The sequence below is a fragment of the Pan troglodytes genome, chromosome 3, assembly GCF_028858775.2.
Source record: "Pan troglodytes isolate AG18354 chromosome 3, NHGRI_mPanTro3-v2.0_pri, whole genome shotgun sequence".
Lineage (NCBI taxonomy): Eukaryota > Metazoa > Chordata > Mammalia > Primates > Hominidae > Pan > Pan troglodytes.
Window position 1 is genome coordinate 7,517,280 of NC_072401.2, and position 13,700 is coordinate 7,530,979.

General features: G+C 55.4%; 1 protein-coding gene across 4 annotated transcripts in view; it reads left to right on the forward strand.

Moving 5' to 3' along the window:
- Positions 1-971: 971 nt before the first annotated feature.
- SORCS2 (sortilin related VPS10 domain containing receptor 2) overlaps positions 972-13,700 on the forward strand; it is a 552,106-nt gene continuing 539,377 nt past the window's right edge. Inside the window, exon 1 of one of the 4 annotated variants that reach the window (XM_016951273.4) lies at positions 972-1,533. In XM_016951273.4, the coding sequence (XP_016806762.3) occupies positions 1,051-1,533 (483 nt within the window). In that variant the 5' untranslated portion in view covers positions 972-1,050. The remainder of the gene's footprint in view (positions 1,534-13,700) is intronic. The other 3 variants (XM_016951274.4, XM_016951275.4, XM_016951276.4) reach the window with 3 other exon arrangements.

The following is a 13,700-nucleotide window of genomic DNA, read 5'->3' on the forward strand; positions in this document are numbered from 1 at the left end:
AAGGGCTCCTATCTGGCGCGGGGCCTCTGGGGGAAGGCCATGGGCAGGGTGGCCCTGGCCTGGCAGAGGCTCTGACCCTGGCCTTGCCTCGGGAAGCGCCTGCCGTGCTTGTTCCTGGAGGCCCGTCTGACACTCAGGGTGGGTGCTCTGTGAAGTCATTTTTATCGCTACTGAACTAAAGTGGCCACGAGACCTTGGGTGGGGACTTGCTGTGCTCCGAGCCTCAGTTTCCACATTCCTCACTGCGCCTACCAGGTCCCTAGGACCTCACCCCCTGCCCCCTCCCCACGCCTCCCCACACAGGGGCTTGTCCTGTTCAGGGTAGCTCCCTCGTGGCCCCTGGGTTGGGAGATGAAGCCACTGCACGTCCCGATGTCTGAGCCAGAGGCCTGGCAGTCCTTGGGGCAGTTCTGCTGAGGACACCTTAGGGGCCTCTGCACTGCCCCCACCACCCCGCTCCGGCCGCCTAGCAGGTCTCCCCAGGGACCTTCATGGGCTTCACCCCCTCTCCACTGCCACCTCTTCAGAGGCCCCTTGAGGAGAACCCTTTATAATCTGCGCCGGGAGCCCTGGTTCTAGCTCAGAGTTCTTTTGCCTATAAATGTGTCCTCTTGGGTTGGTCTGTCTCCCTCAGGCTGTCAGCTCCCGGACAGGGACCTGGCTGTTCCCAGCGGGAGCCCAGAGCCCCAGAACCGTGGTTGGACCTGGAGAGAGGGAGGGAGGACGGGAAGAGGTGGGAGAGCCGGGAAGGAGGACCGGAGGAACCACCGAGCTGGGAAGGGGATCCTGGCCTGGAGGTGGGGCCGCGCTCCGGTACGCCGGGCTTCCCACGAGCGCCTGGGCGGCGGGCCGGCCGGCAGGTGGCGGTGCGCGCTCGGCGTCGCGGGTGGCGCCGGGGCCGCCGAGTCCCCTCCTCCCGCCGCTCCCTCCCCTCGCCGGCTCCTTTCTCTGCGCTCTCGCTCGCGCTCCCCAGCGCCCTCCTGCTCTCCCGGCCGCGGTCCCCTCGTCCGCGCCGCCCCGCCGCCGGCTCCGCTGCCGCCCCTGGCGACCATGGCGCACCGGGGGCCCTCGCGCGCCCCGAAGGGCCCCGGCCCCACCGCCCGAGCCCCGAGCCCCGGGGCTCCGCCGCCGCCGCGCTCGCCGCGCTCGCGGCCGCTCCTGCTGCTGCTGCTGCTGCTGCTGGGCGCCTGCGGGGCGGCGGGGCGCTCCCCTGAGCCCGGGCGCCTGGGTCCTCACGCCCAACTGACCCGGGTGCCGCGGAGCCCTCCCGCGGGGCGCGCGGAGCCCGGTGGCGGCGAGGACCGGCGGGCGCGCGGCACGGAGCCAGACGCCCCGGGTCCGAGTCCCGGTCCCGCTCTTGGTCCCGGCGAGGACGGCGCCCCCGCCGCGGGCTACCGGCGCTGGGAGCGGGCGGCGCCGCTGGCCGGAGTGGCTTCGCGGGCGCAGGTCTCGCTCATCAGCACGTCGTTCGTGCTCAAGGGGGACGCGACGCACAACCAGGCGATGGTGCACTGGACGGGCGAGAACAGCAGCGTAAGTGACCTCCACGCGCTCGCCGCGGCCCCTACCCGGGACACCGCGGGACACCCGGGCGGGACCGCCACGGCCCCCACCCCAGATCCCCACTATGGTCATCAGGGGCGGGTTCTGGGCGACTTGGGCACTTGGGTCACCTCGGCCGCGCCCCTACTGGCCTCTGGTCACTGGTTACTTGGGGAGAGGTCCTCAGATTCGTACGCTTATCTCACCGCAGGGGACATTCCCGCAGATTTCGGGATCCTGGGCCACCTCCGATACTCCCCCACTGGCCTCCAGGTCTTGGGTTACGGAGGAGGACCCCAGAACCTTCGGAAGCCTGCAGGTCCTTGAGGGTCACCCCAGCTCGGCGTTACCTCCCTTGCCCCCAGACTCCACCAGCTGAGCGTCGCGTTCTGGGATTTTGGGCTCCGGGATCCTTCCCTCCCTGGTCTACCAGGGACTCCGCGGTGGCGCCTCCGCAGGCTCCGGGACTTCCCCGGTCAGCTCGAATCCTATTCTGGGACTCTGGGATTTCTGGGTTACCCCTCTCCCCGGGGTACTCTAGTGCGACCTGCGGCTGTCTTGAGCTCTTGCTGCCGGTCGCCCCGCCTGGATGCACTGGGACCCGCGTACCCCCTTGGGTTCATACCCACACTGTGCTGGAGACCTGTGTGGCGCTGGCACAGCAAACTCCCTGCCCTCCCCCCACCTTCCCGGCTACTCTGGCTTTGCTCCAGCTGGAAGTTTGCCACCTCTGTTGGGGACCTCCTGTTCCTCCACCCACAGCCTGGGGCTCCCACCCTTCCCAAATCCTGCCTCCTCTGGCCTTTGGTGGTGCATGCAGGAGGCAGAGGGTCCCTTTAGATTATTCCCCTGGGGGCTGCCTCAACCTCACTCCCCACTTCCCCCCACCCCCGCAAAAGGGCCAAGGGCCACTCTGAAGTCACCCTGGGGCAGCCTCTGGTGGGGCTCTAGTTTTGCAGGTTCCAGAGAAGGATTGGGATAGGGAGGTGGCAGCCATGAATCCCCAGAGGAGGGTACATTTGTATGGGGAGGGGAGATGGAAGCCTCCCCTCATTTCTGTGCCTTGCTGTCTCCTGGGGTCCCCTAGGAGGCCTCTTCTCGCTTCCCAAAGGGCCAGGGTTCCTATATGCACTGGCAGTGGCATGGGTGGGGAGCACTGGCCTCTGGAGCCAGGAAAGGGCATAATCTGGCTGGTCACTTGTGCCCATCTCCTCTGTCCAGCTTTGCTGGGCTACTCCCAGCCAGCTGTGATTTGTGCTGGAGGAGGGATGAGGTGGGCAGATGAATATGTTGGGGCAGGGGTAGGGGCAGCACTGAATGAATTTAGTCGGCCTAGAGCCCAGCTCCCCAACCAGCCAGCATCTATCAGGGTACAGGTGCCAAGTGTCTGGTCTTGGGTCATTTCTGGCATCTCCAGCCTGACTAGCAGCCCTTCGAGGGGAGAGCTGGCTCCCTGGGTGCAGTGGGCCAGCAGGGGGCAGTCAGGGTGCCGGTTGGGGTGCCTTGCAGAGGTGGCAGGTGCCACCTCCCTAAAAGAGCCCTAGAAGAGTTCTCTCCATCTGCACCTTGAGAGAGGGGTCAGATGCCAGGTACTTGTGAACAAACGGTGTCTGCTGTACCATAAGGTCTAACTCAGGTGCAAAGGCAACCCAGAAACTGAGAGCTCAAAGGACCAAATAAATACAAAAAGCAAATCCCGCAGGGCCAGAAAGCTCTAATCCCCTACCCCATCTGCCGAGGTGGTTGATCCTGAAGCTTGCTCCTGCCCCTTTGTCATTTAGCTTCCTGGGGAGGGGGTAGAGGAGCCCCATGTGAGGGGATAGGCTGACATCCAGCCTGCCCCTGTCCTGACCTCACAGTCTGGGTGCAGGGCAGCTTCCTGGGAGAGAGTTGAGGAGGGAGCTTGGGCCAGCAGGGATGGGGCACTGGGAGTGGGGGGCTGTCAGAGGAGCCCATGTGGCTTTGCTCCTTGAGGGCGGCAGCTGGGTTGGGTGACTCCTCTGTGACTGGGTGGGCTTGCGTCCTCACTGCTGGCAGGTGTGTGTGTGTGTGTTGTGGGGGAGGGTTGTGAGTGGGGGCCAATGTTGGCTTCTCTTTAGTGAGGACAGCAAGTCCAAGGAACCAGAGAGGAGCTTTAAGGGATGGATGTCCTCTGGTCAGCATGAGGCGAGGGGCAGGGCTGAGGTGTGGCACACCGGGCATAGCCTGACACTTAGCGAACACTCGGGGAGTAGAAGCCAGGACACCCTCATTGTGAGTAGTGGGTGTGGGTGTGTGTGGGGTCAGATGCTGGACCAGGCATTGGGCTTCAACACCTTCCACTCCTGCCTCTCTCACACACCCATTCTCTGGACTGGGCAGTCAGGGAAGACCTGATCATCCTGTACCTCGGGGAGCAGGCGAGGCTGCAGGAGTTTGACCTTGCCTGAGAAAACTCAGAAGAGGCAAGAAGGCTGTTATCTTGAGCTAACTAAGTAAAACTGCTTTAAAAGAAAAAATCATTGCCTTAGTGCTTGTTGCGTGCGTAGTATTGTTTTCTCAGCACACGCCGTGTCTTAGAAATGTACTCTGCTCCCTCTAGTCTCATCTTGCAACCACAGGACTAAAGATTTCAGCCAGGATTTGGCAGTGGGTTTCACGTCTGCTTGAAAGCACCATCTTTGAAAGCTACAACCAGACAGAAACTCACACGGCTGGTTTGCTGAGCAGTCTTCTTAACGTTTTCTTTCCTCAACTTGCTTGCCGCCCTCTGCAGATGTGGTCAACATGAACAGAGAGCGTGTTTACTTTACCATATCAGGTGTTCTTCAAAATTGAAAGGAGCATTTGATGAGGGGGATGGACTTTAAAACCTGGCTTTTGAGAGCATCCCACAAGAAGCAGTCCCAGGATTTAAGCCCCCATTGCTACAGCTCCGTTTAACATTATGTGGGTTTTCCTTCCAACGGCTTGGTTCTGCCTGCTCCCATGGAGATAGAGAAGGGGACTTGCTTGGAAGTTCAAACACCGCCTCCCTGTCTGACGTTTAGCTGTAGAAACAAATTGTTATGTGTGAAATTAATGTTTCATTGAAACCAAGAGGTATTGCGTTTTTATGGATCTAGAGTGGGCTGTGCACACACAGCTCTGGGTTTTGCGTCTCCGGAGCTGCCCTTGGAGGCAGCGGTGCTATTTGAAGGTGGATAAATATTACAGAGTGTGGCTCTCAGCCTCTGGGGTTGCGGTTTCGTGTTATTCCTATGGGGAATGTGCTGTGCCCCATCCTGTTCTTAATGTTTCTGGGAAATCGTGGGCTTATTGTGCTTATTTTAAGCACAGCTCACCTGGGCTCCTTCCCACAAGGCACTTGATCCTCAACTTTGAAGCTGAATGTATCATTTGACTTGAACGTGAGCTTCCTGCAGCCTGGTCCAGTTTGTTCACCTCTGTCATTGTTCCCCGAGAAGATCAGCACCTCCCTCCCCTGCCCTCCCTTCCCCTCCCCTCCCCCTTCCCTCTCCCTCCCCTCCCTCTGCCCATTTTCCAAATCTGCTCTGTGCTGCGCCTACATGGTTAGTGGTATCCAAGGCAGTTGAATGCAGAGGTGATTCTGAGCAGACTACCCACACTCTCTGTTCTGCAATCTTGATGAACCCGATATTTGTGTATATTTTATACCCAGAGAGCTAGAGCTACACATCAGAAGAGCTTCTGAAACTTGTTTCTCTGAGTTAAGAGGTCAAGAACTAATGGTCTGTGGCAGCTTCTTCTACTATACTACCCATGGCCTCTCCCCAAGTTTGCGTGAGAATTCCATCATGACATCTGCCAGGTGTCGAGTTCCTGGAGGGCAGGTGAATTTTCTTTCTAGGGCTGCCAGGGCAAAGTGCCACAGACTATGTGGCTGAAGCAACAGAAATGTATTTTCTTGCAGTCCTGGAAGCTGGAAGTCAGAGATCAAGGTATTGTCCAGGCTGATTCCTTCTGCGGCCTCTCTCCTGGGCTCGCAGATGCCACCTTCTCCCATGTCTCCACATGGTCTTCCCTCTGTGTGTGTCTGTGTCCTCATCTCCATTTCTTGTAAGGGCACCAGTCATATTGGATCAGGGCTTATTCTAACCACCTCATTTTAACTTAGTTACCTCTTTAAAGGCCCTGCTTCCAAATATAGTCACAATTTTGAAGTGCTAAGGACTTCAACGTATGGATTTTGGTGGGGGGGGGGGGACACAGTTCAGACCCTAATAGCAGGGAAGGGGTCTCAGCTTCCTTTGCATCTCCTGAGTTTAGTAGTGGATCTCAGAGTAGTCTAGTGGGAGACAGCAGATGGACATGAACAGCTAGGATATGAGGGGGCAAGTGTCACCCTCTCCTGATAACGCTGATGGGGAAATCAGGGAAGACTGCATGGAAGAGGTGGCATCAAGGCTGACCTAAAGAATGAGTAGGTGGAGTGTATAGGAGATGGAGAACATTCCAGAAAACAACATTCCAACTTGAGCAAGGTCTGGGGGGTAGGAATTTTGAAGATATGTGTGTGTTATATAAAGTGAGAGTGAATGCATTGTGCATGGAGACAAACCATAGAAAAGAAGTTTGGAAAAAATAGATTAAAAAGTCAGCTCCCGATGGACCCCAGATGTGAGGCTGAAGAGTCCGTGTCGCAGTGACGAGTGGTGGACATTGCAATTGAGCTTCAGAGGCAGCCTGCCCGGGTCTGTATCCTGGCCCTGCCACTCTCTGGCTCTGGGATCCAGGGCAAATGGACTAAATTCTCTGGACTTCAGTGACCATATCTTGAAAATGGGAGAAGTAAAGGCTCATAGGTTTGTGGTGCAGGTGAAGTGAGATCTTCCATGTCAAATGCTCAGATCAGAGCCTGGCCCACAGCAGGAGCTCAGAGAATGATATCAAGAAACAGCCCTGGAGGCACTGTGGGGGATGGGGCTGGTGAGGGCTGCAGGGTGAGACATCTGGACAGAGGCTCAGGGAGGAGCTGCTGCCAGAGGGAGGCTTGGACCAAGGCTGCGGAGGGGGCCGAGGGAGAGGAGAGTGGGCTGGAGAGAGGTGCGTGGCTGGGCGCACAGGACGTGGCTGCCCCGGCTCTGCAGGCCTCTCTGTCCTGGGTGGTGCTGGGCTTCTAGGCTCCAGGCCAGCCTCCAGAGTGCAGAGACCATGTGAGTTCTTAAATGAACGGGCTCAAATCCACGACAAAGCTGACTTGAAGCCTCGTGTCCGATTCTTGTGGTTTTGTGATGTCAACTCCAGTCCACCTTAGAGGACAGCTTGGTGGCTCCAAGCTTGGGGTTTTGTATTTAAGTATGCTGAACTTGCTGTGCGTTACTCTGGAATTCTAGGCCCCCACGGTGTGGGCCTCCCAGCATTTGGGGTGGAGGCTGGATTGGAGCCTGAGGTGTGGCCCCCGGTGGCTGAGCTGTGGCTGGTCTGCCTGTGAGTGCTGGGCCTCCGTCCAGAGGAAGTGCATCTCTGTCGTGACAGCTCATCACCAAGGGTGTCCAGCGGCCACCTGGAGAGAGACAGAAGCAGGCAGAGGTCAAGGGATGTGGTGACCAGGGGTGAGTGCCTGTCATACTTGCTGTTAGGAGCTGGCTGCTGGTGGGGCAAGCCTGTCCGGGACCCTGGGCCTGGCGGCTGGATGAAGAACCATGAGGGAGCCGGGGACTCTGTGTGGAGAGAGGCGGCAGCACATGGGGACATGCAGAGGGCGGGCTGAGTCTAGGGAAGTCTCGGCGTGCAAACCACAGGCTCGCACGGTGACCCAGGGCTTCTGCCCTCGCCCCAGTCACTCGACACTCAGAGCATGGGTTGAGAGCTCCCAGCAGGAAGGGGAGGGTGTTGTGCCCAGAACCCTCCACGTGGCCTCATATTTGCCTCCAAAGCAGCCGGCAGGCCTTGTTTCCTGGGTGCTTACCCATGGGGTCTGCTGGGTGCACTTTGCGGAAGTCCCCGTCCTTCTGACTCTCCTGTGAGCCGGGAGGATGGGGAGCCGTGCTCTCTCTCGACCTGGGCCCTAGTTTCGTCATCGTGTTTCGGGTGTCAGCCCTGGGGTGCAGAGGAAGGGCCTGGAGCCAGTGGGATGGGCTCCTTCTCTTGAAGTGCTTGTGGTCCAAAGCGGGGTGGGGGCAGAGAGCCCCAGGGATGCAATTCAGGAGGAGCGAAGTGGGGCCGGTGTGGAGGCACAGTGCAGGGAGAGCAAGGTGGGGCAGGGGAAGCTCAGTTCACCTGGGGAGGGGGTCACATGGGCCACAGGTGAGGGAGGATGAGGATGACTGGCAAGGCTGGGGAGGTGTGGCTGAGGGGAGCAGCAGAGATCTCTGAGGTGTAGAGGGCAGGTGAGCCTGGTGGAGGGGCTGCCCGTGGCCATTGCCTGTGCTGTGAAGCAGGGTCTCTCTGAGCAGGGCTCCTGCCCATGGTGTTTCCTGGCTGGGGTCCGAGGGAGGCTGTTGCTGTGGTCTGGCCTTCACAGACCCACCCTGTGGCCTGGGTGGTGCGGGCCACTCTGGGGTGGGGAGCTGCGTAGACCCGCTTCCCTGGCCTGGGTGGGGCGGGCCACTCTGGGATGGGGAGCTGCCTTCGTTTGTATTCTCATCCAAGTTCAACAGATGAGACCTTGACTGTGGATCCCCCATGTTCTGTCCTCTCTCTGCACCCCCTCAAGTGCTGGTCTGTTCCTGTTGCTTCTGAGGACCCCTGAGAAGCTCCCAAACCCACTCTCCCACTCCCCAAAATCAGTTCACCTGACTTAAGGTGCCCTGCCTTGCTGGGTCCTTGCCTGAGGGGCCGACACTCCCAGGGAATGCGAGCAGGAGGGGTTATGGGATAGAAACTGGCTTTGGGCTGGAAGTCCACCCCTCTGGTGCACAGTGGGGAAGCGCAGAGGTGGGGGAGGCTGGATTGTCTTCAGTTGCCCCGCGTGCAGGGCAGCAACGTGGATGGGCTCTCGTGCTGCTCTGGAGGCCCCGATCCCCCCTCGCTGGAAGTGCTCAAAAGGAGGCTCTATGTCCATGCTCCAGGCCACTGCAGGGACTTGCGGTTTGGGGTGGGAAGCGGGACCACCAGGGGCCGACTGAGGGGTCCAGAGTTGTGGTTGTGAGCCCAGATCCCAGCCGGACCCAGGGGTGCACTCCATGCTGTTCCACATGGCCTCTGGCTCTGACCCCGGGGTCCCTCCCCTGCCCTCCAACACACTAGTGCTGCCTTCCCTCTCCTCCCTGCGGAGCCCTGGGTTCTCTCCCTGCAGCACTCAGCTGGGCACTCACTCCTCCCTTCCCATCATGCTGGCCACCCATGTAGCCACGCTTCCCCAGGCCTCAGTTTCCCCATCTGTAAGATGAGCGTCAGGACCAGACCCTCTCCAAGGTCACTACCAACTTGGACGTTGTTTATGCTTAGTACACATTTGCTAATTTATTTGTATTTTATTTATATGAATGGAGACCGGGAATGAAGCAGAAGAGACTTTGGAATGCCCAGCCCAAGAACCTCACTGCAGCCTCTTTCAAGTAGTAATGAAGGAGGCAGATTTCCATGAGAGTTGAGCTTCAGGCACAGCTGGTCTCACCCGTGCCTGCTGTTCACGCTTGGATGAGGACTGAACCTCTCTGAGCCTTTTTCCTCATTTATCAAACGAGGATCATGGTTCCTGTGTGTCAGGCCAGTGCTGGGGCCACACACTCCATGGATGGGGGCCTGGCCAGCAGAGCCACCAATGTCCTCCTTCATCTTGTTTCCTAAGAGTGTCGACCTCACTTGCATCTTCACTGTCTTCTTGAAACTAGCTCAAGGCCCGGCTCGTGGTGGCTGTTGGCCTCAGCTCTTTACCGAGCTTCTCTGTGTGCCTAGCGCTGTTAGCTGCTGAGGATTCAGTGAGGGGCCAAGTCAAACTTGGCCCCTGCGCGGGTGAAATGTTTGGTCTGGACAGGAATTCACCCCAGCGCGTTCTAGGTGCCGTGTGAATCTGCGCTGGGGAAGTCTGGGAAGATTTCCTGGAGGAGGTGAAGACGGAGCTGCTCTGCAGGATGAGTAGAGTCCCGGGCTGAGGAGGAGGTTGGAATGGTGAGAATATTAAGGCTGAAGGAGAGGCCTAGGGGCTGGAGCAGCCTGGAGCGCTCATGGGCAGAGGAGAGACTCGTGCGTTGATCAAGAAGCCTGGCTCGAAGTCATAGAGACAGTGCTGTTAATAAAGTTGCTGAGCACATTTCACAAATCCACTTTTACTTTAATAAAGGGCGATTTAATTTGTAGTTGCGTGAAGGTTCCTGAGAGTATTCTAAAGAGGTCATAAATTAGCCTCATTCCTCGGCACGCCCCTCAGATGAGGAGGCAGCCCAGAGCTTGCGTGGGCCTCTCGGCGTAGCTGTTACTTTATTTTATGGTGATTTTTCAGAGTCAGGCTAAGACTTGTGCAGATGATTCGATGGAGAGCAGACTGGAGTGACGGGCGAATCAGCTGGGACGCTGCAGAGAACCCCTGTGCCTTTTCCGATGCAGGAAGAAATGGAGGGGAAGCTTGTACGTTGCCTCCTCTTTTGGGGCCGCCTTGTCTTTCTTTTTTCAGACTCCAAAGGATGAGTTATTTATAGGTTCTTACGAATGGCCCACTTTGTCCTCGCCCCTCCTTAGTCCCTAGTTTGGGTGGGTGCTCTGTGGATTGCAGGGATGCCCATGACCTGAGAAGCCTGGCTGTGCTGCAGCTGCTGTTCCTGACTGACATCCTCCCCTTTTGGAAGTCCAGAGAGCAGAGATCCCTGGCTCTGGCCACCGGGAGGGCAAGGTCTCCGTCTGTAGCGTTGGAAAGGTGAAGGCATGTGTTCTGCATTGGTTCACATCCTGCTTTTTCTTGGAAAGCCCCGTCCTGGATGTGAGCTTGGATTCTGGGTGTAGAAGAAGTGCAGACATGGGGCTGTCAGTCTAAGTGGGTGGTGGGGGTGGGGAATGCCCTGGACCTCTCTCCCCACTCCCAGCAGGTTCCCACAAGCGCAGACCATCCGTGACCTGCTCTGCAAGGCTGTAAAACACAGACTTAGGCAACTTGCTCACTGCTGATTGATATACAGCCCGCTGAGGGCAGCAGCAACGTCTTTTCCATTCAGCCTCATGACTCGGGACAGCTTCCCAGAAGGCCTATGGTGCTTGTCACCTCTATTCCAATTAAGCTCCATTTGTCATTAAAAAAATGGAATAGGGATACTTGAGTGAGTGAGGACTCTCCTTGGAAGACTGGAATAAAAGGTAAAACTCCAGTGTCCTTTTGAGGTGGAAAATCTCCTTCTTATTTTGCATTTCTACAGCAGTCAGTTACTGTATTTGCACAGAAAATTACAATCATTTAATTAGTTTCTTCTCACACCAGCTCGAAGATCTTAAAATAACAGCACTCTCCTTCCTTAGTAATTTTCTTGCAAAAGCAGATAATTTCCTGCAATGTTGAGCTCGCCTTGACTCACACCGAGCACATTTCTTGCAAGTCACCATTTCCTGACGCTCAGATAAATGAAGTTCAAATTAGAGAAAGAAAAGAGCCAGGCAGAGTGTGGCCGCTTCCATTCAGATCAATTTTAATTCAGAAAGAATTCTTTATGAGGCTTCTTCGCCGTGCATATTTCTGAAGCATCAGACGTAGCGATAACATCTCCTAGGCCTCAGCCGGGGAGATCCAGCAGTTAGGATCACCTCCCAGCTTCTGCTTCTGATGTAATTTTACCTTATAATAATAATCCCTCACTATTTACATGGAACTGCTGATTAGTAATAATAAAGTTAATAATCACAGCCCCTATCTAGGTGCCGGATGCTGCGTTAGGCACGTCATGCCCATTTGTCTCATTTGCTCCTAAACAGAGACCTACACAGTAGATATCATGATTATATGCATTTTGCAGCAATGGAAAATAAGGTTCGGTGTGGCAGGAGGACTTGCCCCCAGTCACACAGCTAGTGAGGATCTGAGATGTGGTTTGAATTCCTTCACTCTTGAGCCTGAGTTCTTTTTAAAATTCTTTTTGCTGGCTGGGCGTGGTGGCTCACGCCTGTAATCCCAACACTTTGGGAGGCCGAGGCAGGTGGATTACCTAAGGTCAGGAGTTTGAGACCAGCCTGGCCAACATGGTGAAAATTTGTAAAAATACAAAATTAGCCGAGCGTGATGGCACATGCCTGTAATCCCAGCTGCTTGGAAGGCTGAGGCAGAAGAATCGCTTGAATCAGGGAGACGGAGATTGTAGTGAGCCGAGATCGTGCCACTGCACTCTGGCCTGGGCGACAGAGCAAGACTCTGCCTCAAAAAAAATTCTTTTTTCTTTATTACTATTTTTAAAATTGTGGTAAAATATATGTAACATAAATTCACTGTTTTAATGCTTTTTCAGTGTATGGTTCTGGGGGCATTCAATGCATTCACAGTGTTGTGCAGCTGTGACCACCATTCTTCTCCAGAACGTTCTCATCTTCCCAAATGGAAACTCTGCCCCTCTTAAACACTAACCCCTATCACCCTCCTCCACCCCCGCCACTCACAGTCTACTTTCTGTCTCTATGAATTTGATGCTCTAATGGCCTCATATGGGTGGAACCGTACACATTTGTCATTTTGTGTCAGGTTTATTTCACTTAGCATGATGTCCTGAAGGTTCGCCCAGGCTGTAGCAGGTGCCAGAATTTCCTTCCTTTTTTATGGCTGAGTAATATTCCACTGTATGGACACTACACATTTCCTTTCTTCATGCATCTGTGGATGGGCGTTTGGGTTGTTTCCACCTTTTGGGTAGTGTGAATTAGGCTGCTGTGAACATGGGTGTGCAGATATTTTTTCGAGTCCCTGCTTTCAGTCGTTTTGGGTAAATGCCCAGAAGTGGGATTGCTAGATCTTATGGTAATCCTACGTCAGTTTTTTTTCTTCTTGAGACTGGGTCTTGCCCTGTTGCCTAGGCTGGAGTGCAGTGATGCGGTCACAGCTCACTGCAGCCTCAACCTCCTCTGACTAAGCGATTCTCTCACCTCAGCCTCCCAAATAGCTGGGAGTGCAGGTGCACACCACCACACCTGGCTAATTTTTGTATTTTTTAGTAGAGATGGGGGTTTTGCTGTATTGCCCAGGCTGGTCTTGAACTCCTAAGCTCAAGCAATCCACCCGCCTCAGCCTCCAAAAGTGTTGAGATTATAGGCGTGAGCCACCATGCCTGGCTTATGTTAAGTTTTTGATTGAGCCTGAGGTTTTATCTGCATCAGAAGTCACTCTTGTTGCTGCCTTGTGTTGTACCCACTTGCCGGTCAGTAGCACAATTGCAACCCCCAAGGAAATCCACAGGAGGAGAAACATGTGTGGCATTAGGACAATCCCGCGCCTAGAAGGGACACGGTGGCAAGGCTGTGTCGTGGGAGTCACCTTTCCCTGTTCTGTTCTCATAACCTCTGAATTCTGCCACTTGTGACCCAAGGAGGGGGTATCTCTCTGAGCCCAGGAAATCCAGATCTGTCAACCTTGGGAAGTCAGAAATAGGCTGGGCTGGTGCCGCGCCAAGGGTGGAAAAGGAGACCATTCCCGGAGGCACTGCTCGGCGCGGCCGCGCTTGCTAAGGGTAACCATTTGCCTTCCAAGTTCAAGCCCATTTCTCTTCCTCCTCTGCTTTTAGGCACTTTTCCCAATTGACTACCTCATTGACCAGTTAAAGTAATTCAATTTGCACTCTGTAAAAATAAAGCACTCAATAAAAACCCTATGTTTTTCTCAATTATTCCCATCAATACCACTTAACCCCAGCCAAGTTTATTTTCTGATTTTTCATTTGACCATCAAATAGGCCTTCTGGGCATCCACTTTGAGTCCTGCAGCAGCTATGACGTCAGGCGGCTGCTGTGTACCTGGCTGTGGGTTAGGCTCCTTGGGTGGACCAAAGACACACACCCAGGGGTTTTCTGGCTTTGAGGACCCCAAACTGGCACGGGGGCTCTTAGCTCTCTCTGTGCCCTAGATTCCTGCCCATCCCAATCCTGGAGAAGCTGATGAAACTTTCTCAGAATGAGGATTTTATAATTAGCATAAAACAAAGTATAGATCCAGAGGAAACCAATTTCATGGCAATGAAGTTATCAAAATACAGTTTTAGTATTTCTTCAGTAACACTTCCGTAAGAACTAGCAGCAGGTGTGATGATTTCCAT